At 61.3% G+C, this 25276-nt stretch overlaps 2 protein-coding genes across 5 annotated transcripts; one reads left to right on the plus strand and one right to left on the minus strand.

The window, feature by feature from the left end:
* Nucleotides 1-25158, plus strand: LOC308635257 (uncharacterized protein; the record flags this gene model as incomplete). Its single annotated transcript, XM_081269611.1, has 9 exons — nt 1-11; nt 2731-3437; nt 4293-4456; nt 8714-9308; nt 20203-20678; nt 21862-22186; nt 22635-23187; nt 23289-24280; nt 24674-25158. 3 exons carry the CDS (start codon nt 1-3, stop codon nt 4430-4432), a joined length of 858 nt encoding a protein of 285 aa, XP_081125737.1. The 3' UTR covers nt 4433-4456; nt 8714-9308; nt 20203-20678; nt 21862-22186; nt 22635-23187; nt 23289-24280; nt 24674-25158.
* LOC308640841 (uncharacterized protein) lies at nt 6406-20183 on the minus strand. 4 transcript variants are annotated; one of them, XM_081278775.1, is made up of 4 exons: nt 13999-20183; nt 11881-11970; nt 11448-11549; nt 6406-7139 (listed from the first exon to the last, which is right to left on the minus strand). In XM_081278775.1, exon 1 carries the CDS (start codon nt 18021-18023, stop codon nt 16950-16952), a length of 1074 nt encoding a protein of 357 aa, XP_081134901.1. In that variant the 5' UTR covers nt 18024-20183; the 3' UTR covers nt 6406-7139; nt 11448-11549; nt 11881-11970; nt 13999-16949. The 4 variants fall into 4 exon arrangements, with proteins under 4 accessions (XP_081134901.1, XP_081134900.1, XP_081134902.1 ...); XM_081278774.1 differs by having other exon boundaries at nt 11448-11970; XM_081278776.1 differs by lacking the exons at nt 6406-7139; nt 11881-11970 and having other exon boundaries at nt 9302-11549; nt 14493-20183.
* Nucleotides 25159-25276: the final 118 nt, after the last annotated feature.

A 25276-nucleotide genomic window follows, 5' to 3' on the forward strand; every position in this document is an offset into this window, starting at 1 on the left:
ATGTTTCCCAAGTGAGTCGTGACAGGAGGCAGTGTTGCTGTGGCCCTCCTGTCCCTGTCCTTGGCCTCCTCCAGCCGCAAAGGGGAAGGTGAGGAACCACGACTCACCAGGGCTCCCTGGAAGGCAGGCAGCAGGCAGATGCTGGGCTCCCGGCCTCCCGCCCACCCTGGACCTGGGGTCAGACACTCAGTCCTCCCACAGAGGTTCAGCTGCCTCTGTGTGGGGTCACTGTGCCAGGCCACTAGGGGTTTTTTGCCCCCCAATTTGATCATTGCCACTGGGATAGGGGTTCTCAGGGCCCAAAAGCAGGCTCTTCTTATACTTGTGCCAACACTGACTAGGGGTGGCAGTCTCTGGGCACCTGTGCCAGGGAGGTCTGGGGTGCACACACTTGAGGATCAGAAAGGGGCTGAGGTCTCTGGGCTGGTGGGAAGGCGAACCTATTAGGCAGCCACATCTTGGGTTCCCTCTTCTGCAGCTTGTCCTCCTCTGGTCACCAAGCCAAATAATCCCAGAGGCTGGCCAGTAAACTTCGCCTTGCTCCCCCTCACATCCAGCCTGCCCGCCTTCTGGCCTTCAGAGCACCCGGAGCAGGCTGCCTGTCCCCTCAGGGCTGGGCGGGCATGTCCCTGGTACCTTTTCCTCCCGCCTTTGGGAGCTCCCCAGGGGTGAGGGCGAGAAGACAGGATGTGTCAGGGGACTCTCTGGAGAGGAAGTTAGGGTTAAACTGGGCTTCAGGAGGGACAGGAGTTCGCCTGGGAGGATTCCTCGGGGGACAGAGGCAGCCCATGCAGAGGGATGATGGCAGCCCCCATTCTAGGAGCCAGAGCAGGCCAAGGGCAAGTGACCTGGGGAGACTGGAGGGACCGGTCTCCTGTGGAGCAGGCCAAGGCCCCTATAGAGCCTAGTGGTTGGGGCTCTTGGGTGAGAACCCCACCCTGTGCTTGGGCAAGCCTAAGGGCCCCGATTTCTTGACTGTGAAAGGGGAGAGCAACACATTTCTTGGCCCAGGAAGCACAGTCCCCATGTACCTGCGCAGTAAGACCCCCGGTCCTCATGCCCCAGGCAGGCCCATTTAGCCCAGAATGGGTCTGAAGGAGCAGCTTTGCCTCACAGCCTAAGGGGGCGGGTGGAGACCGTCACCAGTCAGGGGAGGCACCGCTCTAGGTGAGGGAAAGGGACTCACAGCCCCAGGCCCCCGCCAGCTAGGCCCAGCCAGAGAGCCAACAGAGGGTCACACAGCCTGGTAAGCAAAACAAGGGCTGTTTGCCGAGTACCCTGTGAGGTCTTCCGGTTGCCTGGGATAGGGACTCAACCATGGATTAAGTCCTCCTCCTGGTGGCCAGGGAACTGGCAAGATGAGCCCCTCAGAGGCCAGGTCTTCCTCACAAGGGGCATAGCATAAGTGGGCAGTCACTAAGGCAAACAGTCTGCTTGTGGCATGCTTTCCTGGGGCGAGGAGCTGTGCTCTTAGACGTGCTCACTCCTGCTCCTGGGCCAAAGGGCTTGGGAAAAGAAGGGCAGAGCTGACCCAGACCCAGACCTTGGTCCTGCGCTAAGCAGGCACTGACCACCCAGGACCAGGGGCTTTGCCTGATCTGGTAGCTCTGGGGCTGGGGCTGGGGCTGGGCTTGGGCCAAGCAACTCCCCCACCCCAGAGGTCAGGAGTACTCCTGGGTCTCAAGGTCCATCTAGGTTCCCTCCCTAGCCTGGCCCGCAAAGCCTGCCTGGCTGTGCCTGGGAACTCCACCCAGACTCTTCCCGGCTTTGCCAGGGAGCCTGGAAATTTCTGGTCAGCAGATTGGTCTGGGTTGATTTCCACACCCGGCTCTGTGGCTCTGGGGGGCGGGGCAGGGAGGAGGAGCCAGTCTGCTCTGGCTGAACAGGCCCAGCATTCTTGAGGCTCTGCTTGGGGGGCACAGGGAGGGGGCTTCGCCAGGACTATGTGAGTCTTCAGAGAGAACAGTAACAAACATGACCCTGTGCAGATGGCTCAGCGCGCCAGGCCCCAGGCTGAGTCAGGACTTGCAGAGCCTTGCGGAATCTTCTAGCTCCCTGTTACTAACCCAACTCAGCCATGAGCAAGGGCTGCTCACAGTGGGGAGGCCACACAGCCACAGAGCTGGGAGCTAAGCCTGGACCCGCCCTTGGGTTCAGCCCAGCAACTGGGGTCAGGCAGGACTGGAAGCTGGTGGTGGTGAGGCAGGGGTGGGGCCCCCAACAGAGGACACAAAGTCAAGAGTGGCTCTGTCTGGGCTGGGGATGTGGCTCAAGCGGTAGCGCGCTCGCCTGGCATGCGTGCGGCCCGGGTTCGATCCTCAGCACCACATACCAACAAAGATGTTGTGTCCGCCGAGAACTAAAAAATAAATATTAAAAATTCTCTCTCTCTCCCCTCTCTCTCCTCTCTCACTCTCTCTTTAAAAAAAAAAAAAAAAAAAAAAAAAAAAAAAAAGAGTGGCTCTGTCAGAAACTGCTGCAGGGGGCCCTGCTCCTAACTGGGGCCTCTGTCAGCATCTAGGAGCCCCCTCCTTGGGTACCCAGGTTACCTCTGGGGACCCCAAGGGGCTGGATTCTCTGCTGCTGGTCCAGTTGCGGGGTCTGCTGAAGCACTAATCCAGACACTTCTTACCCACCTGCCCGCCCTGCCAGGCCCTGAGGCTGGGGCCTGGCAAAGGTCCCCTGTCATATTCGCCCAGTGGCTTAGGTGCCCCTACTGTGCACACACAGAGCTGTCACCCAGGCTCAACCGCACAATAGGGTAGGAGATGAATGGAGAGACCCAGACCCTGGCAAAGGAACCAAGAAGGGACGAGCCACCTGGGTAGGCAGGGAGGGCAGGGTTCCAGGCCCGGAGCTGAGTGACTCCCTGTGGCGCCTGCGCGGAGAAAGGCGCCTGGGGGCAGAGGACCCGAGAGCCGCCGGCTCCCCGCCCTGGGCTGGCCGCCGAGGGCGCAGCGTGCAGGGCGCGGCGCCCGGTTCAGCGGAAAGGAATGTCCCGCTCGGCGGGAGGCGGCGGCGGTCGGGCCCGGGTCAGCGCGGCCTCCAGGCCCCGTCGAGCGTGGCTTCGAGGCGGGCGGCGGGGGGCCACCGGCGACCCCGGCCCACCCGGCCTGGCCCTGGTGACCCGTCCCGCCGCCCCGGGGCCGCGCCCCTCCCCGTCGCTCTAGCCCGTGAGGCGGCGCAGACTCCTGGCGCCGGGCTGCGCTCCAGGGGAGAAAAAAGGGCCGGGGAGACGGGAGGCCGATGCGAGCAGTGGAGGGACGGGCGCGGGCACGCGGTGCGGCGGGTCCCCTGCCCGGGACCCGCCCTGGGGCTGGCGCGCCCCTCGGGCGGGGTCTACAGTCGAGTCCCTGACTCAGCGGCGGGCAGGGGAGGGGGCCCTGCGCAGGCCACCCCCCGCCGCGACGCGGGATCCGGGTCCCGCCGCTCCCGTGGTGAGGCTGCGGGGGGGGGGGGGGGCTCCAGGAGGGGCGCGGGGAAGTGGCTGCTCCGTGGCCTCCCGCGGGTGGCGGGCTGGAGGTGGGGACCCGTGGCCGTGGGCGGCAGCGGATCCGGCGTGGGAAGAGGGCGGCCTGTGCATCCTGATCCTCCCTCCTTCCCACTTTCCTGCGAGCCCACTACATGCCCCTGTGACCGGGGCAGAGGCGGTAGCCGTGGGGGAGTTCAGAGCAACAAGTTAGAGTTAGGGCCAAATCCTGGCCCCTGTCCTGCTCTCCCCTGCTGTGTGACCTTAGACCAGAGGCTTGTCCTTTCTGAGCCTCCACTTCCTCATCTGCCTTGTGGAGATGAGCAGATTGAGGACTACAGAGGGGGACACAGGGCCTCGGACAGAGCCTGGCCCTGAATGTGTGTGTTGGGGTTTTCCTGTTAGGAAACTCTATAGGAGTGGGGGGAGGGCAGATGCCCACGCCCTAGGATTCCACACCTTGCCCATCTGGGGGTCCTGGGTGACCTGCATCCCCTCCAGGGCTCAAATATTTGATGGTCATTATCAAAACCAAGTCAACTCCAGAGTCTCACCTGGGCTGGCTGCTCAGTGGTCTGGCCCTTTTAAGGGTGGTGCATAGGGCAGCCAAGGGGTCTGCCTGGGGCTCAGTGGGATCCTCCAGCTCCCACCTCCACTGCCTCTGCCCCCAGGCCCCTCCCTCTGTCCCCAACTCTTCCTTTCTCCTTCCTCCTTCCAACCTGCTCCTCCCTGCTGCCTATCTGGTCTGGAAAGGCCATGGGGGTGGCAGGCAGTCAACAGGAGTTCAGCTGGCCCTCCCTGGACACTCCTTGCCCATGCACAGAGTGCCAGTATCCGCCATTCTCCCCCAAAGTCTCCAAAGCTGAGGAGGCCCCCTGCAGTCACAGCCTGCTGAAGGGTTTGCTGGACTCCGACTGTGACAGCGCTCTGTTGGGAGAGTCAGGGCCAAACCAGAGTCTCTAGAGCTCAAGCTTCATTAGCTTGCTGGTAAGTCACCTCTAGAGGTGATGACGCAGTTGTCACCCCTTTGCAGAGACGGAAACAAAGCTTAGGAAAGGAAGTTGATGGCCCAAGGTCATTTAGGTAGAAAGGACAGAGCCAGTACTGAAACCCACATCTGCCTCCACAGCACCCCATACCGCCTTGCCAGTGTTTCCCCACGGCCCCTCTCACCTGTTCCCCCCATGCCCAGCCTGGGAAAGATCGATGAGGACAGCTTATGCTTCCAGAACCCTCGGCCCTGCCTCCCCAGGCCTCCATGCCCCAAGGCTGCAGCCTAGGAGGCTTTCTGTCTGTGACAGGACCAAAGCTCCAGGGCTTGGTCTTTTCTAACCTTACAATCCCCATGGAAACCTGACCATTCCAGCATCGCAGCTTCCTTCCGGCAGCCTGGCAGGCGCTCCCCACCCTTGCCAGGCAGCTAGTTCCCTGGGGAAGGTGCTGGGTCTGCCTCTGCCTCAGCACTCCAGCCCTCTGTGCGTCACAAGCACAGAGCAGGCAAAGCACAATTAGCAGTGACATCTGCTCCCAACCTCGGGGACAGAGGGATACTAAACTGCAGATTCCTGGGCTCCTAAACTACTGAACCAGGCTGTCTGAGCACAGGGCCTGGGACTCAGCATTTAAAAACAGCTCCCCTGCATGGGTCTCCAGCCCAGTGGAACTGGAAAGCCACTGACCCAGAGGCCAGAAAGGGCCTAACGTTGGCCCAGAGGAGCAAGCACTTCTCGCAAGAGGGACTCACCTCCCCTAAATCGGACCCACCTCACAGTGTCCAGATCCCCCAGCTGAGAGCTAGTTGTGTCTCACTTCTTAGAGGCCTGTGCCTGGGCCTGGGCCTAGGTTTGAGGCTTCAGAGTGTTGACCTCATTGGATTCTCACAAACCTCCTGAGAAGTAGGGACAGTTGTCATTCCCGTTTTCTAAATGGGGAATCTGAAGCCCAAGGAAGCAAAATGACCTCTGGAGGGAAGGAGGAGGCAGCTGGGAGGGACTGATCTGCCCGAGTGCGGCACTCACGTCCTCAACTGCTGCCACTGCCCACGCTGGGCAGCAGGCACAGGTCACTGACCCCAGGTACGTAACTGGCCAGGTCCTTGGATGGTACCCAGAGATGAGGGTTGACACAGCAGCCTGCAGGGGCTTCAAGAAGCCAAACACCCTCTAGAGCCACTACAGGACCTCAAGCTAGGCCGAGCAGCAAAATTAGGAGGCAGGCCCCAAAGAAATCTCATCAGGAGGCCTCTCTCCAGCCATCTTTGGAGTCAGCATTCAGGGGAATGTGAGTTTGCGGTAGGATTTGATGTATTTGCTTCAGGCAAATCTTTGCCTTTTCTCTGCTGCGGTTCTGGTGAGGAGGGAAGAGGCCCAGCAGCAGGAGGGGAGGGCCAGAGCCCTGGTGGTGCCTGGCCATGTGGCTCCCTGGCTTCTCTGCAGGGTGTCGCTGAGCTTTCCCAGAGCCACAGCTCTGGGAACACTGGCTCTTTCCTGCTCGGGAGGAGGTCAAGGCCCCAGGAGTCTCCCAGGAGACAGCGAGGCAAGTTCTCCATGCAGAGCTAGGCTCCCGAGCCTGGGGTCTTCCTCAGTGTTGAGATTCTGGGAATTTCCATTCCCAACATGATCGATCTGCCTAAGTGGGTCTGAAGGGGAAACTGGCAAAGACGGAAAGTGGCGGATGACGCTGTTGCTGCTCGGACTGGGAACCCACAGACCCTAAAGCGGCACCAGGGAGACCAAGGGGGACCCCAGCCTGCATCCTCCTACAACACTGCCACTTCTCAACCTTCACACACACCCCTTTCTCTTGCAATTATTTTTAATGTCTGTTAGCCTTTCATTACATTATTAGTAATTATATTACTAATAATCAACAATGAATAACCATATACCCATAGTATTAATGGAGCACTCATGAGACAGGCTCTATTTAAGTACTTTATTTACAAATGCACAGAATCCACTCCACAGTCCTAGGAGAGAAGGCCTCCACACCTCCTCTTACTCCTGCTTCACAGAGGAAGACACCGAGGCTCACAGAGCTGCCGTGCCAAGGTCCCCGTGCAGGGAGGCAGGCTTCTCTCCATCTACATCCCCCCAATGCAGTGGGGCAGAGCCACCACGAACCCAGGAGGGGAGTTTTCCCTGGGTTTCTGGGGAGGCCTGTGGTCTATCACCTGACTCTGCAATGTCACTCCCTTCACCCTCCTCAAAGGATAAGGGTCCTTGACAACACTGGTCCCACCTGGTGCCAGGCCTCATGCCAAGACCCAGGAAGGAACTGTGAAATGCTGGCAGAGGGAGGGACAAGGGGAAGGACGTGGCCCTCATCACAGGGTCACTTCTATCCCTGGTGGCCAGGGACCCTGAACACTCCTGGAGCTACCAAGCAGTAGCTCCCAGAAAAGGACCAGGGAGGGCACACGTCCCACCCAGTGTCCTCATCTTAAACAGGAAACCACGTGTCTGAGAAGGAAGAGACTTCTCAAGGTCCTCTGCAGGCACAGTGGCCACTGGCTCTCCTGAGTGCTCCGTGGGCTTCTCTTGCACGTCCCCATGTCCCCTCCTCTGAATGTCCTTAATAGATCATTAGTAGCATGAGAAAACATCATCAAGGGAACTAGAAGAACCTGCCCCGTGGTAAGTGGCTGCCACATGCCAGGTTGTCTCCTCACCTGCAAAATGGGGATAAAATGGATGTCACCTCTGCTGACCTCTTTGAGTGGGATCAAGGTCAAAGATGACAGTGGACGTGAGATACATTTGATGAAAATTAGAAGTTAGGTTTTTGGCTCCCAGCAGAGAAAGAGAATGACTTTAGGGCCCAGAGACCACAGTCCTTCTAGGCTTAGATCCTGCCTAGGACAGCCCCTGGCCACCTGTTCATCGACTCCTGCCCCCACCTGACACTCCTGTGTGCTGTGGGCAGTGCCAGTCCATCCAGCCCACTGGCTGTGAGCACTGGCTCTGGACCAGCTCCCTCAGAGCCCAAGTTCAAGTCTGGGCTTCACCACTTGCCACCTACCCTCTGTGAGCCTTCGGGTCTGGGTTAGGATGCTGGCCCAGCGCATCCAGCAGCACCTCAGAGACCGTGGCTAAGGGACAGTAGAGCTGATTTCTCACACACCAGAGGTTCTCGTTTCAGTCTCAGGGATGGGACGCTGCCATGTGAGCCCCTCCAGAGGGGTGTCCCTCATCCTTCCATCCACCTGGTCAAAGATGGCCACTCTCCATCCACCAGCCTCCATTGTTCTTGTGTGTGTTGAGATAACCAAGGATTTGGATGCCACACCTTCCTTTTAAAGGCCAGCCAAAAGGAGCCCAGGTCATTGATTGGGCCCCATTGGCCAGACCTGATCACGTGACCCCGTCTGGCTGCAAGGGAGGCTGGGAAATGTAGTACTGAGCCTGGCAGCTGTGTCAGTGGGACCTGGGAGGGGCTGCTCTATTACCAAAGAGGAGATGGCCCAATGGATGCTGGGTGTGCCAGGGAGGATGGGGGAGAAACAAACCACAGCAGGGATGGTGCTCAGGAAGCGTGTGCTGTCATCACTGGTGCTACAGGCACGTCCTTTGAACTGTCCCAAGGGATACAGGGACCCTCTGTGACCTAGGCCCCAGCCTCTCTGGCTGACTACAGGGGCCTCATCCCTTGCCCCTCCTCTTCCAGGTGATGAGGGGCCACAACCCCAGTCTGACCCCCCAGGACCTGGACCAGTGCAGGGAAGGCCTCAGACCCCCGTTCCCTTCAAAGGAAAAGCAGGAAAAGCCTGCAGGAGACATTCAGGGCCTGGCACCCCTGTCCCATACCGCCGTTGTGGGCCTGGTGACCCCTGCTGCCCCTGGGAGGCTGGCCGCTAAGGCTCTCCAGCTGGTCAGAAGCCCCAGGCAGGCGTCCTGGCCAGTTCCCTCCCAAGGCTGGGAAACATTCCTCCCTAAATGCTCCGGATGCAAAGTCCTTTGCAGTCCAAGGAAAGTTGGTGAGTGACAGGGAGGACAGAGACCCCCAGGGGCCCAGCTCACCCGGCCGCAGGGCTAGAGGGCCTACCCTGCAGGTGCGGGGTTCAGGTCAGAGGACGCTCGTCCTGCCTCTCAACAGTGCGCAGCCGTAATGGACCACTGTGGACGTCCCACCCTCTCGCAGAGATTTAGAGAGCCACCTGCACAGCCGCCGTGGAGGGAAGCGGCCCAGGGAACAGCGCTGTGGCCTCAGGGTGGTGACTCCTGTCTTCTTTCATCCCTTCCACAGGCCTTGACTTTCTTCCCCGGCCGCGATGCTCTCCCACCCAGCAGTCTGCACCCTGAGCCTGTCCTGGGCCCCAGCTCAGCAGCCCCTGCACTCGCCAGCTTTCTCCTGCCAGCCGGTCCAAGGTCCCGAGGTCGAGGTGTGAGCATTATTTGGGTGGGGTTTTGCCCTCCAGGCAGGGAATCTGGTGGCAGCAAGCTCTGAGGTTATTTCCTTCATTGCCACAGACCCAGTACCCAGCCAGCATGGGTGTGGCGCCAGGAGGGTTCTTGGGCAAGGCGGGCAGAACCCATGGCTGGCTGAGCGAATGACGCACCACTCTGCCACCAGCCTGAATATGTGCATATCCGGAGACTGAGAAGAGTCAGTTTGAATCTTGCCTGTCATTCATGGGCTGGGTGACCTGGAGCAACAGCCGTCTTCTCCATGAGCCTCAGTGTCCTCATCTGTGAATTGGGGGTAACGCCACCCTCCCAAAGTGTGTTGAGGGGTCACCGTGACTGTGCAGGTGTGATGCAGAGGCTCGGGGCACCTCGGACCTAGGGGTCACTCAGTAATCCTCTTGGAACAACCGCAGAGGCTTGTGCTGCACTTTCAGGTCAGAATCTCCTGGATGGGGCCGCAGCTAGACCACTGGAAAGGTCAGGGTCGGCTGATAAACCGTCCACCCATTCACGTGCTCAGCAAATCGACAGACGTGTTTTGAGAGTCCCCAGGTGTGGGTCCCCCGGCTGGACCTAGCAGGAAAGGAGAGTCCTGAGCCCAGGAGAACCCATGGGGCCTGTCCTCTGTCCACATCCTGTCTCCCGTCCTCCTGTCCCCACTGGTCCACTTGTGTCCTTTCCGGTGCCTCTTTCTTCCTGCGCTAGGCGGGGGCTCTGTGCCCTGTCCCCTGCCTTCCGCCAGTCCCTGGCCTCTGACTGTTTCCTTTGATGCCTTTTTGGGGGTCTCTTGGGATTCTCTGAAACGCTGGCACCCCGTCCACTGGGCTGGGGCTGGCCTGGTTTCCCCACAGGGGCCGGGGCCAAAGTGGGCTTTTCCTAGGACACTCTGCTCTTGCAGTAGGTGGGCCCAGTCTCCATCTTCATTCATAGGGGAGCAAGACCGCCACTGTCCCAGTCTTGTGGAGTTTCAGACCAAGGGACCACATGAAGGAGACTCTCCTCCAGGCTCCCTCGGTCCTCCTCTGGACAATACGGGTGACTGCAGGCAGGTTGATGGCATCCTCTCTAAGGTCTTCCAGACTTGGAGGCTGTGAGAGGCTGAGGGTGCAGCTGGGACATTGACAGAGGGGGCTTCTTGGACACAGGAAGGGTCCCTGGGCCCAGCAGAGAGGCAGGGTGGAGGCCGGATGGAGAGGGAGCCCCGTGATGAGGGGACGTGGAACACATGTTGCTGGTTGGGACGTGAATAGGGCCTGACCATTTCTTTGTCTCTCGTGGGCCTTGTTGAGGGCGGGGCGGTCATCACTGTGGAGGGGCTGCCATGCGCTGAGGGCTTAGTCTGTGCTGGGCAGCTGGACGAGCTGTGTGTCAGTGTGAATCCCGCGAATTTTCCCTCTGGCGCTGGGAAGCGGCTGCGGTCACCTTCCCATTTTACAGATGAGACATGGAAGCCCAGGGACGTGGAGGTGATGCAGCTTCCCCGCCGTCCTGCAGCTGGTGGGTGGCACAGGTGGTTTGGGGCCCTGTTTGCTGGACGTGGGCCCCACACTCTTCTGACCCTGGTGCGTGGGGTGCTCCAGGCGTCCGGCATAGGGTAGAGGACCGGCCCGTCCGTCCGTCAGTAGCCTCAGTCCCGGCTGGGAGGCTGCGGGCCTCACCCCTTCCTCTAGCAGGGAGGAAACAGCGAGAAAGAGCCACCTGCCGCAGAAGGCCCTTCTGAGGACAGCTTGGACCCAGAGTGGCTTCCCTGGGGTCACAGCAGGGCTGGCGCCAGCGCTATCCAATCCTATAAAGAATTTCCCAGTGGCCTTTGCAGGAGGGCAGAAGAGTCTGAGCGTCTCCCTTTCTTGGTACCTTCCTAGACAGCCCTGGGCTTGCTCCGGGCCCCTCAGCCTCTCTCTGAGTCCATCCTGTGCTGCTATACAGTACGCACAGGCCAGGTAGTTCATAAACAAAAGTTTATTTGGCTCTGGAGGCTGGGAGGCCCAGATCTCGGGCTGCCTCTGCTGAGGTTCTTGCTGCGTCATAACAGGCGGGAGGTCTGGCATGGTGAGAGCGCTCCAGAGGAGGGCAGGAGGGCTGGACTTGCTTTTTGCTTTTTTGTTTTCCAGGGCTGGGGATGAACGCAGGGCCTCACCTTTGCCAGGCTCTACCATTGAGCTACATCCCTAGGTCACTCTTGCCATGCTGAGGGTCTCCCTGAGTTGCCTAGGCCAGCCTTGAACTTAGGATCCTCCTGCTTCCGCAAGAAGCTGAGATCACGCGCGCACCACTCTGCCTGGCCAAACTTACCTTTTTTTTTTTTTTTTTTCTGTACCAGGGATTGAACCCAGGGGTGTTTAGCCACTGAGCCACATCCCCAGCCCTTTTTATATTCTTTCTAGAGACAGGGTCTTGGTAGAGACAGCCTCTTGCTGAGGCTGGCTTTCAATTTGTGATCCTCCTGCTTCAGCTTCCTGAGCTGCTGAGATTACAGGCTTTCTCCACCATGCCCGGCTCCTTTTTATTTTTTTTTTTGAGACACGGTCCCCCTAAGTTGTTTAGGCCCACACTTGCTTTTATAACAAACTTACTCCTGTCAAGTGCAGTGGTTCACATCTGTAATCTCCGTGGCTCCAGAGGCTGAGGCAGGAGGATCCCAAGGTCAAAGCCAGCCTCAGCAACTTAGCGAGGCCCTGTCTCAAAATAAAAAATGGAAAGAGCTGGGGATGTGGCTCAGTGGCGAAGCTGCCCATGTTCACTCTCCAGTCCCCCCTCCCAAAAAACACCTCACTCTCTGGATAGGGAGCCCACTCTGGCTTAAAGACCCTCATCCATCGTGAGGGTGGGGGTCCCCACTGGGTGGCAGACACCCATGACCTGACCACCTCCTGGCTACTCTCCTGGCAGCTGCCCTGGGGACTGTTTCCAGCCCGTGAACCTGGGAGACCCCTTGAAGCACAGCAGCCTCCTGGGGAGGCCTGGCTCACTCCCCGCTCTGGATGCCCCTCATTTGTCCCCTCCCACCTCCACACTGCAGTGGGTACCACGGAACCCGGCAACCGCGCCCGTGATTGGTGATACAGCGTCCTGGCTCCCCCGTCCAGCGTGCTCCCTCTGCCAGGCCTCGTGCCAAGTGCTCCCTGCCCTTTTACCCAGGAGCACCTTCAAGCCCAGAGCACGAGGTGCGTGTCCATGACACAGGAAGCATGGTGGGGACAGCGTGGCCCAGCCCATCCTGGAATCCTGCCGGCCCCGCTGCCTCCTGGGCGCTCCACCTGTTGGCAGGGCGGCCTCCCTGTCCTCTGAGCCTCAGGACAGTGTCCTGCTGACCTCAGACCCTGAGCTCCCGGCCTGGCCCGCAGAGTCCTCTTGTCCACAATATCCAGTGAAGGGAGACTCCATTTTCTTGGAGGTGCTGGGGCCTGACCTGCCCACCCCCACCACGTAGCTCCTCTGCCCTCCTCCTCCCCTCCTCTCCTGCTGATCTGGTCCCACTGGGTGGCAGACACAGCAAGGCCTCCCCTGTGCGCAGACCTGCTGTGGACCTTGGTCAGAGGGAGCAGCATCTCTGGGCATCTCCTTCTCCCACGCAGGAGTTCAGCCTGCGCAGCCTCTCCCTCCTGACGCTCAGAGCGGGAGCAGGCTGTGGCCGGGGGTCTCCAGGTCCCCGCCTCTGCAGAGGATGAGGCCTGAGAAGGAAGGCCCAGGCTTCGTGACCTCTCTTCCTCCTGTCCTCGTTGTGCTGGGCAAGGGTCCCAGCCCGACCCCCGCCCAGCCTGACCTTGGCTGTAGACACCCACTCTGTTCGGGCAGCCTCCGGAGGCCCCACCTGGCCTTGCTCCAGCCCGGCTCCTGGGCCCCATGACCCCTGCATGTGGCCATCTGCTCTTATGCCCATTTAGCAGACCGGGAAGCAGGCCCGGGGAGGCTGGGCCCCAGGGACAGGGAGGGACAGGAGAGGGGGGGGGGCTGCATTTCCCAGCAGGGCTCAGCGGGAGCTCCCTTAACCACCTGGTCCCCTGAGGCACACCGAGGGGGCAAGTCACACAGCGGGGAAGGGCCAGGGCCCGCACCTTGACCTCCAGGCTAAGGACCTAGCCTCCCCTCGACAGCAGGTGACATTGTCTTCACCCTGCTGTCCTTCTCTGGCTCCCTCCGCCCCACCCAGAAGGACACCAGCACACCAGGCAGATTCAGTGGGCACAGACTGTGACAGTGGCCTAGGCTCACATACCCAGGGACCCTCGTGCACACACGTGGCTCCTGCACTACAGGATGCCCTCAATCATCTGCGGGCCCCGACCGCCTTACATGCTGGTGGCTGGTCGTGGACCGTCCCACCCCAGATGCAGCGACGCCCAGTCAGTGTGCTTTGTCCGTCCCTCCGCCTCCGCCCGCGTGGGCTACCAAACACAGGTGAGCAAGAGAGGGGCGGGCAGCATGGGGCAGGCCAGGTGTCCAGCGCGCAGGATGGCGGTGCTGATGGGAGGAAGAGGGGCCAACTGTGGCCTGGGTGGGTCCCCCCAGGAGGTGGGCCCGGGGAGAAGCCCTCCCGGGTGCTCGGGGAAGCTGCGGGGCTTCCCTGGTGCTTCGCTGAGGGGGTGGTGAAGGGGGATGGAGGCTGCAGCCCCTGGGGAGGGTGGCCCTGGGGGCAGAAGAGGCAAACCTGGTGGCAGAGCCAATAGGCTGTGCTGTGGTGGGGTGTGGGGCAGGGGGTCACAGTGGACCCTGTCTTTTGGGAGCTTCTCTTTTCAGATCTTGGAGCCAAGGAAGGGCCTGGTGTTGGGGCAAGAGGCACTGCAGGTTCCCGGGGCCTGGGGCTCTGACCACGGCACCCCTTGTCCCCACTCTCCTGTGATCCATGGGGGCCCAGCAGTGTTGGCTCAGCTGCCAGGGGCTGGGGGGTCTGACCCCTGCCTCCATCTATCAGAAGGAGGAACTTCAGGAGGGGGATGGGGCCCAGGCAGGGTGCATCTGCCGCGGCTGGGCGCCAGCCCCCTGCCCAGAGATGACTCACTTGGGCGGAAAGTCAGGCCAGGCTTTGATCCTCCTCCCTGGCTGCTGGTGTCCCCCAGGCCTGGGACTTGGCCCCGTGGCTGCCCCCTGCTTAGCCATAGGGCCCTCTGCTCATCAGGGATCCACATTTCCAGGCAGGACAGACCCCTGGAGACCCAAGGGGGCAGCTGCAGGGTCAGGGCTGGTCTATGAGGCCCCCGGGGAAACCGTGGGAGCCCCAGACTAAGGACAGCCCTCCTCCAGCTCTGCCTCAGATGGTCCCCCCCTGCCCACCCTCTTTCTGCATCCCCCCCGCCCCCAGGCTAGTCAAATCTCCCTCTAAGTCCTTTCAGTCAGTCCACACCCCCTTTGCCATCCTGGGCCAGCCCCCCGTTATCTCCTGACATCTGCAGCACCTCGATGGTCTCCCTGCTTCTGTCTTTGGCCCTGCAATCCTCTCTCCTCAGACAGAGATCTTTCTAGAAGATCTTTTGAAGGTGCCATTTTCCCTGCCCCAAACCTTAGTGGGATGTTGAAAATAACTTGACCTTGAGGTCCGGCCCTCGCTGGCCTCTGCCTCTGGGGCGCTCCTCTTGCTCTCTGCTTCTCAATTGTTCTGCTGAACCCTGCCTTGTTCTCACCCCTGGGCCTTTGCATGTGCCCTGATCCCTTTGCCTGCACCCTCTGCTCAGCTGACTCCTCAGGTCTCAGGCTCCCACAGACTCCCGCCGCTGGCTCGGTGGGGTCAGGCTGGTGACTCCGACTCCCTCCTGCCCTGGCTCCCTTCCCACAGCTCCACCCTGCTGTGAGGGGGCTTGGAAGGCAGTCATGGGAAGGATGGCCGGAGCCCTCTGCCTCCCAGAGGCTGCCCCTTCGCGGCCACAAGCCTGGGAAGCTCCCACAGAAGCACCAACCCCTGCAGGAAAGAAATGGAGCGGTTCTGCAGCCTGCCCAGGCCCAGCGGAGGGGCACCAGCCTGTGAGCACAAGGCAGGCTCCAGCCCACCTGGCTGGGCGGCCAGTCGCGTCCACCCTCTGGCCGGGAGCCTCCAGGCCTGGCCTGTGGGAATCTCTCAGGTCACTCATCCCAGCGCGGGGCTCTGCCTGGGGATGGGACCGGGCAGATGCGGGGCAGCCTCTGGCAGGGCCTCTGCTCAGTGAGCCAGGGAGCAAGCCGGGCTGGTCCCAGAACCAGCTGCACCCAGAAAACCAGAAAAGGGGCCCACGTTCACCCTAAAACTGAGAGCGCCTGAGAGGGCAGCGGAGGGGGGTGTCTCAGCTCCTGCTGGGATCCCTGGGGCCACCCTGCCCACCAAAGGGGAGTGCATCTCCTTGTCCCCGACCAGACAGTGAACCCCACCAAAGCAAGAGCTCTGTCTCCTTCCCGGGCCGCTCAATTCACCTCCGGGGACACTTCTTGGGGCCATATTTGTGCCAGGTACAGAGGCTCAGAGGGACGGGCTGCAGGAGCTGTCCTCGGGAGCCCACAACTGACAGAGCATCCAGGTACCCAGAGCCTGAAAATCAAGAAACACAGCAAACAGACAGAGGTATTGGTACCACCTGGCTCCCCCTCGCCGAGCCCTGTGCCAGGCCCTGTGAAGGGGCTCTGCCCCGCCCCCCATTCTCCAGATGGTGATTCAAGAAGCAGTGAGCTGCGGAGTTGGGAGCTCGGATCTGCAGAGCCGTGGAGTCACCGACACGGACTCCTACAAACCACATCCAAGGGCTTGGCAGCCTCAGGAGGCTCCACATTAACCTCCCTGCTGGGCACAGAATAGGTCACATGATGAGGCCTGTTTGGGCTCCACTTGCCTCCATGCAAGTCACAAACCCTTCCTGTGGATTCTAGGATGTCCTGCACTCCCATCAGCCACAGGACCTTTGCACATGCCCGGATTGCTCTTCCCTTTGTTGGAAGGATCAAGGTGTGGACCCATGAGGATGGAGTTGGGGCTTGCTTCTCCCTTGTAAGCTCAGGAAGTGGCTGGAGCTGGCATGCAGCAAGGGTTCCTCTTCTCATTTTAAAGGCACCACAGTGAGTGGGGGACAAACTAAAGTAGGGCACATCTGATAGCCCAGGGAGGGACAGGTGGGAGGGGCAGGTGGGCTCCAGTCCTGTTCTTCTTGGCCTTGGATGGGGCTGAGCCACTCACCAACATGGGGCTGGTGAACCCTCACTACCAGCCCATGAGGTTCCAGCCCATGAGGTTCCAGCCCTCCTGATGCCAGTTTCGTAAAGAACTTGGAGAAGTGAAAGGACCCCACCCACGTCGTTCATCGGAAGTCCTGAAGCAGGAATTGGCCTTCCATTGGCTGCGGTGTCCTGGACACACAGGACACACAGCAAGTCCACATGCTTAGGTCACACGACTGGGTGAGGTTTGGCGTGTTTACACCATAAAACCATCACCGCCACCGCCCTGGACTCCCGCCCCAGCAAGACTCCTGCAGCCCTCGGTGGCCATCCCAGCTCCCGAGGTCCTCGAGGTCCTCAAGGTCCCCAGGCCTCCACTGCTCTCCTTCAGGCTGCGTTTCTTGGCGTTTTCTGTGGCGGACAAGGGGTGTCCTCTGGGCCGCAAGCCCCTCACTCAGCTTGTTATTTGGTCCCTCAACAGTGCCTCGGCCTCCGTGGTTCCTGGCCCTTGTGGCTGAGTCCCGAGTCCCATGGAGGGAAGCCTGTTGACCCCCTCACTGGGGTGCACACTGGGCTCTTCCGATTCCCCCATTGACCAACAGAGCTGCTGTGGACACTCCTCCTGAGTGTCTGGGAACTGCTCTTCCTTTATCCAGATGCCGGCCTAAGGCCGTAGGTGACCAGTGCTTCCCCTTTATTTTTGCTGTGCTGGGGCTGGGACCCAGGGCCTTGCCCGTGCTGGGCAAGAGGCTGACCACCTGTTTAATTTTTAAAAATGTGCCGTGCTCCTAAAATGGTCCAGCTACCCCGTTCTGCCCAGCCCCTAGGGGATCTGAACCCAGGCCACCCCACTGCAGAGCCTGCGAGCCCAGAGGCCCTGCCGGCCTCTCTCAGCCGGCCCTGCTGGGGCTGCGGGCCGGGAAGCAGCCCGACGGCAGGGGGGTGATGTCCCAGGACCCTGGCTAGGCGGCTCTGGCCTCTTTTCCCAAATCCCACCGGCCGGGCCCTGGAGGCAGGGCGGGCGCAGGGAGCTGGGGACGGGCGGCGTGCGTCGGGGAGCAGCAGGCCGCCCTCGGTGGACCCTCGGTGGACCTTCGTCTGGGGCTAGGCCTCCGGGCAGCGACAAAGGCCAAAGGCGGGGGGCGGGGGGGGGGCGGTGTGTGTCTCTGGCTCCTGCTCTGGCGGCGGGAGGCTGGTGTGCGTCGGCGTGAGTGCGCGTGCCCCGCGGGGAGGCGGCCGGTCCCGGCAGCCGGGAGAGGAGACAGAGGGGCGCCCTGCGCCCAGGCGGAGGGGTGGGCAGCTGGAAGGACGGACAGGCCGACAGAGCCGGGCGGCAGCCCCAGCCGAGAGGCGCGGCCCCGGGCTCGGGCCCCGGGCGGGCGGCAGGGGCTCCTCCTGAAAGCGGCCACCGGAGCCGGCCGCGGCGCGCAGCCCGGGCCCGGCCGCCTCCCTCGCGCGCGCACCGAGGCCCGCGCCGGCTCCAGCCGCCCGCGGCCGACCTCGCGCGTCCTCAAAGCCAGCCTGTCCCACTTCCCCCGCCGGTTGCTACAGCAACTGAGCTCTGAGTAATCAGCTGCACGGTGACCTTTCTTCCCCCGGAGAGAGGGAGGAGGGAGGCAGGCAGAGCGGGGGGAGGCGGAGGGAGGAGGCCGGGGAGGGGAGAGGCTGGGGGAGGGGAGAGGCTGGGGAGAGATGGAGGGGGAGGGAGGAGGAGAATGGAGGGGCGCCGGAGGGAGGGAGGAGGGGAGGGCGGCGGAGGAGGCTGACTGCTGGTCAAAGCTGTAAAAACACCGCAGCTGGGGTCTGGGGGCTCTGCGGGAGGAGCCGGCGGCCGGGGCGGGGAGGGGCAGCTGGCGGCGCCGCGGTGGGGGAGGAGAGGCTGCGGAGGGAAGGGAGGCCGGGGCACCGACCTGGCCGGATTCCTCCCCAGCCCCTCCGGGCCGCCCCTCGCCGCTCTGCCCCCAGCCCAGCGAGGGAGTCGGTCCGCGTGCCCCGCGGCTCACAGGACGCCCCCTCCCACAGCGTGACCTCCCCATTGCCCAGATGCGAAAACCAAGGCAGGGAAGCTTGCCCACGTCTCAGGGCCCGGGGGCTGGGTGCCTGGAGCACCCCTCCTCCCCCCAGCTGCCACTAGGAGACCGCTGGGGTGGAGGCGAGTCCGGTCCGTTCTCGGCGCTCCCACCGCCCTTCTCCGGCCTGGGTTTCTCTGGTGCTGGGTTTCTGTGGTGCGGATCTCAGGCCCCCGGGGCGCGTCGGGCGCTGGGCCTGGGAGGCAGGGGGTGGGGTGGGGTCCATCCAACTCTGCCACCAGGTATTGACTGGAAATTCCTCCAATGGCAGAAGCCAGGGGATGAGGATGTGGCCAGGAGCTGGAGGTGCTGGGCAGGGTGGCCAGGGACTCGGGCTTCTCCAAAGCCCCCTCTGGCCTGGAGCTTTTCTGGGTACCTGACGCCCCCACCCTGGGTTTCTCCCCAGCTGGCCGTGCTGGGGTGGGTGCCAGCACCAGGCCTATCACCCACTGGCCCTGGGGACCTGCGAGCGCCTGTTTACCAGACAAGCCAGCCCTGGAGTCACAGCCGTGCCCACAGGGTGGGGGAGGGATGAGGGAGGGACAACAGATGGCGGAGGTGCTGTTGAACCAGAGTCTGAGGCAGTTAGGGAAGGAGAGAAAGGACTGCAGGGCTGAGGGGGCTGGGACCTTGCCTAGCTGCTGTCCCCAGGCTCCTCTGTCCCCACCCTCTTCATAGGGACCTGTCCCAAGCTTGTCTAGAGAGGCTCCAGACCCAACACTATCAGCCCGCCCACCCTCCTGGGATGCCCTTGAGCCCACCAGGTGTTGGGGAGGGGTCCCCAGGAGCCTGAGTGAGTCCCTGCCTGGGACCAGGGCTTGGGCAGGTTGGGATCCAGGGCTGGCAGAGAGGCCTCTGGGGGTCCAGCTCAGCACCCGCGTGGGTTCCAGAACCTCTCTGGACTTCAGTGTTTGCAGTGCCAGCTGCAAAGGGAGCCACCCCCCCCCCCTTCTGGGGACAAGCCAGGTGGCAGGAAGGAAGCAGGTGATGCAGAGGCCAGCTTTGGCAGGTGGGAAATCAAGAGGTGAAGTGGCTGGGGCCACCGAGCTGGTGAGGGAAGTGCCAGCCCTGGGTGCCAGAATGTGCTGCACACAATACCCTCTGGCCACAAAGTGACCACACACAGCTGGCCCTGGTGGCTGCGAGTCTGCTGTCCCCTGGAAGGGACCCTCACTCAGCCACCGCTGTCAGTCTCCCACTGGAGAGAATGGCAGGGATGGTGCCTCGCCCTGTGCCCCAGGTGGGCTGAACTTGTGCTTTTATCCAGGATGTCCTGGCAAGCAGCAGGGCTTGCTGCTGTCATCCTTGTGGGAAGAGAGAGTGGGGGTGGGGCCTGGGCATGGTGACTTGCCTTGGTCCCCCCCCCCCCCGCACTGAGTGCTGGACTAGTATCCAGAGCCACCTCGTGACCTTGGGGACACCCTTAGCCCTAGCCCACACCAGGCTTGGGCGTGGACGTTCCCCAGGTTGGGTTTTGCTGTGAGCATAATTCTCTGGACCTCAGTTAGAAAATGTTTACGGAAACCACACAGAACATCCCTGTGTGGAGAGAGGACAGTCACCACAGGTGCAAGACGGAGGGGGCCCTGTTACAGAGAGTGCCGGGAGCACCCAGTCTCGGGGTCTTTACAGACATCCGAGGGCAATGCGGGGGGCGGATGAGGAAGCCGATGCCCGAGGAGGGCACAGGGTCTCTGCGGGTCCCACGGGGTATTAGCACACAACTGGAGCAAAGGCGTGATTTCCTGGCCTCCAGGTGGGCTCTTTGCTGCACACTGACCCCCTCCCCCTCCCCACTCATCCATCCGCCCCCTCCCCTCCATCCGTCTGCCCACGCGCCTCCCGTCTACCCACGTGCCACCCGTCTACCCACGTGTCTGTCTCCCCTCCTGTATGTCCAGCTCCACCTCTCCCTACTCCCCTACCCCCATCCATGACCCCACTCGCCCTCCATCTTCCCATTTACACGTCCTTCCACCCGTCCATTACCCACCCACGCACCCCATCATGCACACACCCCACCCACTCACCTGCCCATGCAGCCAGCTGACACCCATCCGGGCATTACCATCCACCCAGGTTCCCATCCATCCATCTACCCTCCACCCGCCTTCCCACGCCCTCCCTCCATTTCTTTCTTCCGCAGCCATTCGGAGCCTTGATGGACGCTTCTTGGTTCTGAACCCGATGTTCCTGTGCCCTGGGTGCTGCACCTGTCCTCTGTAGGAGCACACCACCTCCGCCCATCTTGGCACACCCCTCTTACTGGACCCCAGAGGCTGTGACTCCCACTGGACCCCAGAGGCCTGAACCTCCCGCCCCGCTGCCCTGGCTGCTCTTCTCCTTCCCTCTTTTAAGTCACCCCACATCCCCACCCAGGTACTTCAGTCCCAGGAGAGATGCCTCAAAAGTATGGAAGAAGACCCAGTCAGTGCCCAGCCTAGTCCCAGAGCCTCACTGCCCTCCAAAGGGAACCGATCCTGAGGGTCCACCCTTGCCTGGGCGGGAGGCTGGCCAAGGTCCACAGGCTCCGGGACTCCATCAGGATGCGCTGGACAGGAACTGACGGGCTTGGACCCTGCCCCTGACCTTCGGGCGACACTGGACAACTGAGGAGTGGGGGTAATTGTCCCTGCCCTTCCTAAGCCTCAGAAAAGGTGACAGCCCTTGAGCTTTCTCATCAGTGAAATGTGCAAGGGGCCAGGGAGCAGGGGGATGAGGGGCCTGCCCTAGGGGGAGGATGGCCGCCTTCCTCCTCGAGACCCCCTGGGTGTCCAGAAGGCGCCCTCTCTCCATCACCCAGGAATTCCATCCCCATGCACATTTCACTGATGGAGAAGTTGAGGCCCAGGAAGGACCAGCAGTTTTCCTGAGGTCACAGAGCTCTCACCCAAGATCTGGGACACCAGCCCAGGTCTGGGGTCTGGCTCCAAGGATTGGAGCTTTGCCGTGTCCCACCACCTGGGCGTCTCCCCTCAAGGTGAGGGGGGGGAGAAGTCGCTTGTCAGCATCTGCCCCTGGAGGTGGCTTCGGAGGGTCCTGCATTCATTCCGTGAACAGATGGTCACCCACTCTGCTGGGCTCTGGGATCCAGCCGAGAGACCTCAGCTCTCTGCGGGGCGCCAGTGGTGGGGACAGACCTCAAGTCCTCGAGAAACCCTGTTTCACCCAGGCTTAAAAATAAATCCAGGTTCTGTCCAGGCCTCAGGCTCCCAGAGCCTGGCCGGGAGGCGAGGCCTCTGTCAGCACGGCTCCCTCATCAGCATGGGCCCCAGCCTCCTGCTTAAAGATCGCCTGGAGCGCTCTCTTAAAGATGCTAACGCTGCTACTGACATTTGGGAGATCCTGGCAGCGATCAAACCTGAGCTGAAAACCCGAGCTGCTGGCAGGCGGGGGTGGGCACCAGGCAGCAGGGCGCTGGGCTGCCTGGGGCCTGCAGGAACCCAAGGCAACAGGGCTGGGAGCCCAGAAGCCCGTCCTGCTTTCAGCCTGGCCCAGCCCATCTGGGTTCCCTGCTCTTTGCTAGAAGGACAAGGGGACGGGAGGAGGAGGGGAGCTCCCGAGCTTTCTGCTTCCTCCCGACACCCAGTCAGGACCCACAGCGAGCCCAGTGGGCCCCAAGCCCAGGGCAGGCCAAGAGGCCGAGGCGAGGGGCAGAGGGAAGAAGGGTCCTGGCGCAGTTAGGGTGCAGCGCAGTGCCCGGGCCGGGTCCCCCCAAGTGGGAGGAGGCAGTAGGGAGCATCCCCACCCACCTGTCCACCCTGACATGTCCGAGCCAACCTGCTGTCCTTCCCGCCCCTTCTAGCCGGCTCCCCTCTGCCCATCCACCCACTCACCTGTGCATCCTGTCTCCCTGGGCCTGCCCTTCCGCTGGCCAGCTCAGCCGGCTGCCCTTCCAGTGGCACCTCTTGCTGGTCATCAGAGCACTCCACCCCCGCCGTAGGCTCCTCCACTCAGGCATTTCGCCACCTGAGAGGCCCTCCCACCCACCACATGTTCACCGTGCCCTCTGCGTCCAGCTGGAGAATGAGAGACACAGGCGTCCCAGTTCGGGGGATCAGGAAGAGCCTTCTCAGGAGGGGACACTTGAGCTGAGACGGACAGCAGGAGGTTCCAGGTCAAGGGGGAGGGTGCGTTTCCCAACAGAGGCTTCAAGGCCAGCGACCCTAGGGGCCTGGGGGGGTCACACTGCTTCTGGCTGTGTGGAGAGAGGGGCTCACCAGGGTGTGGAGAGAGGCCAACCTGAGGCCAGAGTGGCTGGCAGGGTCAGGCCATGAGGCTGGGCCCTCCGGCCCCGGAGGGTTCAGGCACGTGGGGGCCGGGGACTGTGGAGGGGGCAGTGGGAGATTCCCAAGGCCAAGTCCTCGCCCTCCACCGTTTGCACTCTGACCTCTGAACTGTGTTCCGCCCTGGAAACCTTTTCTTGGGGTCGGGCTGTATTTGGGTCCTGCCCAGTGGTGCGTGCCCAGAGTGCAGACGGCCCGAGGGATTGCGAATGTGTGCTCCCCAGAACCCCCTCCACCAGCCTTTCTCCTGGGGACCTTGGCCATCATCTCCATCCACCTGTTCTCTCCCCAGGCCCCTGCCGTAGCCCACCAGTGCCACCTGCAGTGCCACCTCCAGTCTGTCACCACTGGCCTTGCTGGGCCACCAGTGTGGATCAGCAGCAGCTTCTTGGGTACCAGAGGGGTCTTTCTGAGATACAGCCTACCCACTCTGTCCCCCTGCCTGGGCCTTTCATGGCTCCCCAGTGCCCTCGGGGTGACGTCCTACACCACCTTCGCAGCCTGTGGGACCCAGCCAGCCCCTGTGACTCCTCTGGGCTCCAGGTTCATCTGCCAAAGGTGGAAGATCCACCAGGTTCATGTTGTTCTGGCTGCAGCTGCTGGACCCTCCTGGCCAAAAGCCCAGAAAAGCCCTGAGTCCTCCAGTCCCTGCTCGCCGCCGCCTCGACTCCACTTGGACTCCCACATGGTCTTCTCCTGGCGGGCCAGGGAGCGAGGCCACATTCTCCACACCATGTCTAGTACCCAATCGGCCCCCAGGAGAGAGAAAACACTGTTACAGCTACCAGAATATTCTCGTCCCCCACCGGAGACACTCCCTCCCCACATTTGACCATTCCCATTCTGTATTTGTGCCTTAAACCCAAGCCAACTGCTTGGCCTCTTCTCTGCCTACAAAACATTTTTACTCATTTTATAGCCACAAAAATTTCCTTCCTGTCCTCAGATTTACAGGAAAGAGAGAGCCCTGGCCCTGACTCAGAATTGGATTCTAGCTGGAGGCATCCGCTGCGCGGCTCCAGGGAAGGGGTTTATCTGTTCGTTCCTTGACCTTGAGCTGGAGCTGAGGCAGCCGGAAAGTCAGGAGGCAGGCCTTGGGAGGGAAGAGGGGTCTCAAGGAGCTGAGGCCCAGGACCCTGTGCCCTGCCCTGAGGGACCAGCCAGGTGACGGGAGGGGGCCGTGGGGGAGCCGAGTCCTCCGTGAGCCCGAGGTGCCTGCCTTGCTGCGGCCTGGGTGGCCCTGGAAATGACAGAGACGGGGAGGTCTCCACCGTGTAGGCAGAAGCTGACTGTGGCTGTCACAGACCCCGTGCTCCGGGGAGGGAATCAGTCCCTTGTCCACAGCTGTCATCCTCACCAAGGACTGTGGCACCCGTGAGGGAAACAGATAAAGAAAGGAGGCCCCTCTCAGGAAGGCCTCTTCCTCCCTCCAGTCCTGGGGGACCCTGCTGCTTCAGTGTCCTCACTCACAGCGAGACCTGCAGAGCGGCTGTCTGCCTCCACCAGCGTGGTCTCCTTCCTGTTAGAAAAGGGATTCTTGCGTACTGGAGGCACTGTGGAAGACTAGAGGTGGCCGGCTGGCACGCTGCCTGTGATCTCAGCGGCTCGGGAGGCTGAGGCAGGAGGATCGTGAGTTGAAAGCCAGCCTCGGCAATTTAGCGAGGCCCTAAGCAACCCGGGGAGGCCCTGTATGCAATAAAATACAAAAAAGGGCCAGGGATGTGGCTCGGTGGTTGAGCACCCTGGGTTCGATCCTCAGTACAAAAAGAAAAAGGGAAAAGAAAAGAAAACTCCAGATGATCATGAGGAAGAAAACAAGACCACTCTTCACCCTCCCTCTCCCAAAGACGGCCACCTTGATATTTGCAGGTCCCCTGTCTGGCCCCTCTTCCGGAGCTACATCCAGCTTGGGACCTAAAGTACGGTGGACATACAAGGGTGAGTCTAAGTTGGATCCTTTATCTGTTTATTCACGATTGGTGAATTCCAAAGGAGCCCCCTGGGTGCTCAGGAGGCCTCGGTTCTTGGTGTTTTAAATTCTTTGGGGCTGAAAAGAGAAGAATGGAACCAGAAGTTCATTCCAGAGTAACCCAAGTAAGAGCCAAGGGCCCACGGCTCCGTCTCTGTTCCCAGTGACTTAATCCTTCTGTCAAAAGTAATTTGAATGAATTTTTTAATTCACTTGTGGCTCCAAAAGACCCTCATTTTTTATTTCTCGGGGCTGAGGACTGAGCTCAGGGCCTTCTGAGTGCTAGACAAGGACCCTCAAAGGTGCCCGATTCCTGACTCCTGGCAGCAACTCTCACCAGCCACCTCCTGCTTCCTCCACAGAAGGTCTGACGTTCTGCACTGTCCCGTCCTCCTGAGGAGTCCTGGTCACCCCGTCCTCTCCTGGCTGCCCCAGATGCTTACGGTATCATTATTCACTACCTGCACGGTGGCACATGCCTGTGGTCCCAGCACCCCAGGAGGCTGAGGCAGGGGGATCACAAGTTCAAGGTCAGCCTCAGCAACTTAATAAGACCGTGTCTCAAATTAAAATAGAAAGGGCTGGGGGTGTGGGTCAGTGGTGGAGCGCTTGCATAGCATGTATGAGGCCCTGGGTTCCGTCCCCAGCACCTCAAAAAAGGCAAAAGCTCAGAGATCAAATCCTCCCCTGTCTTCCCCAGGAACAGGGAGTGGCCCAGAGCCAGGCTCTGCAGCTGCGTAGATTGTCTAGGTCCCTGTCCCCACCTCTCCCAACAGCAGTGTGGCCCTTGGTGAGTCCTTTGCCCTTGTTCTAAGAGTGGTTTGAGGGCTGGTGCTGGTGACAGGACGAGACACTTAGAAACCGTCAGAGCCACTGGACGCTGCCCACCTCCAGTTGTGACTGAGTGTTACACAGTATCGTTCCCGAGAGGCGAAGGTATTCCTTGAAGTCCACCCCAGACGGCT

Source organism: Spermophilus citellus (assembly GCF_964194105.1).
Source record: "Spermophilus citellus genome assembly, chromosome: 2".
Classification (NCBI taxonomy): Eukaryota; Metazoa; Chordata; class Mammalia; order Rodentia; family Sciuridae; genus Spermophilus; species Spermophilus citellus.

What these genes read in the sequence shown, in the direction of transcription:
- LOC308640841 (XM_081278775.1), bottom strand. Translation starts at nt 18,023, where the DNA reads ATGGGGAGGTCACGCTGTGGGAGGGGGCGTCCTGTGAGCCGCGGGGCA.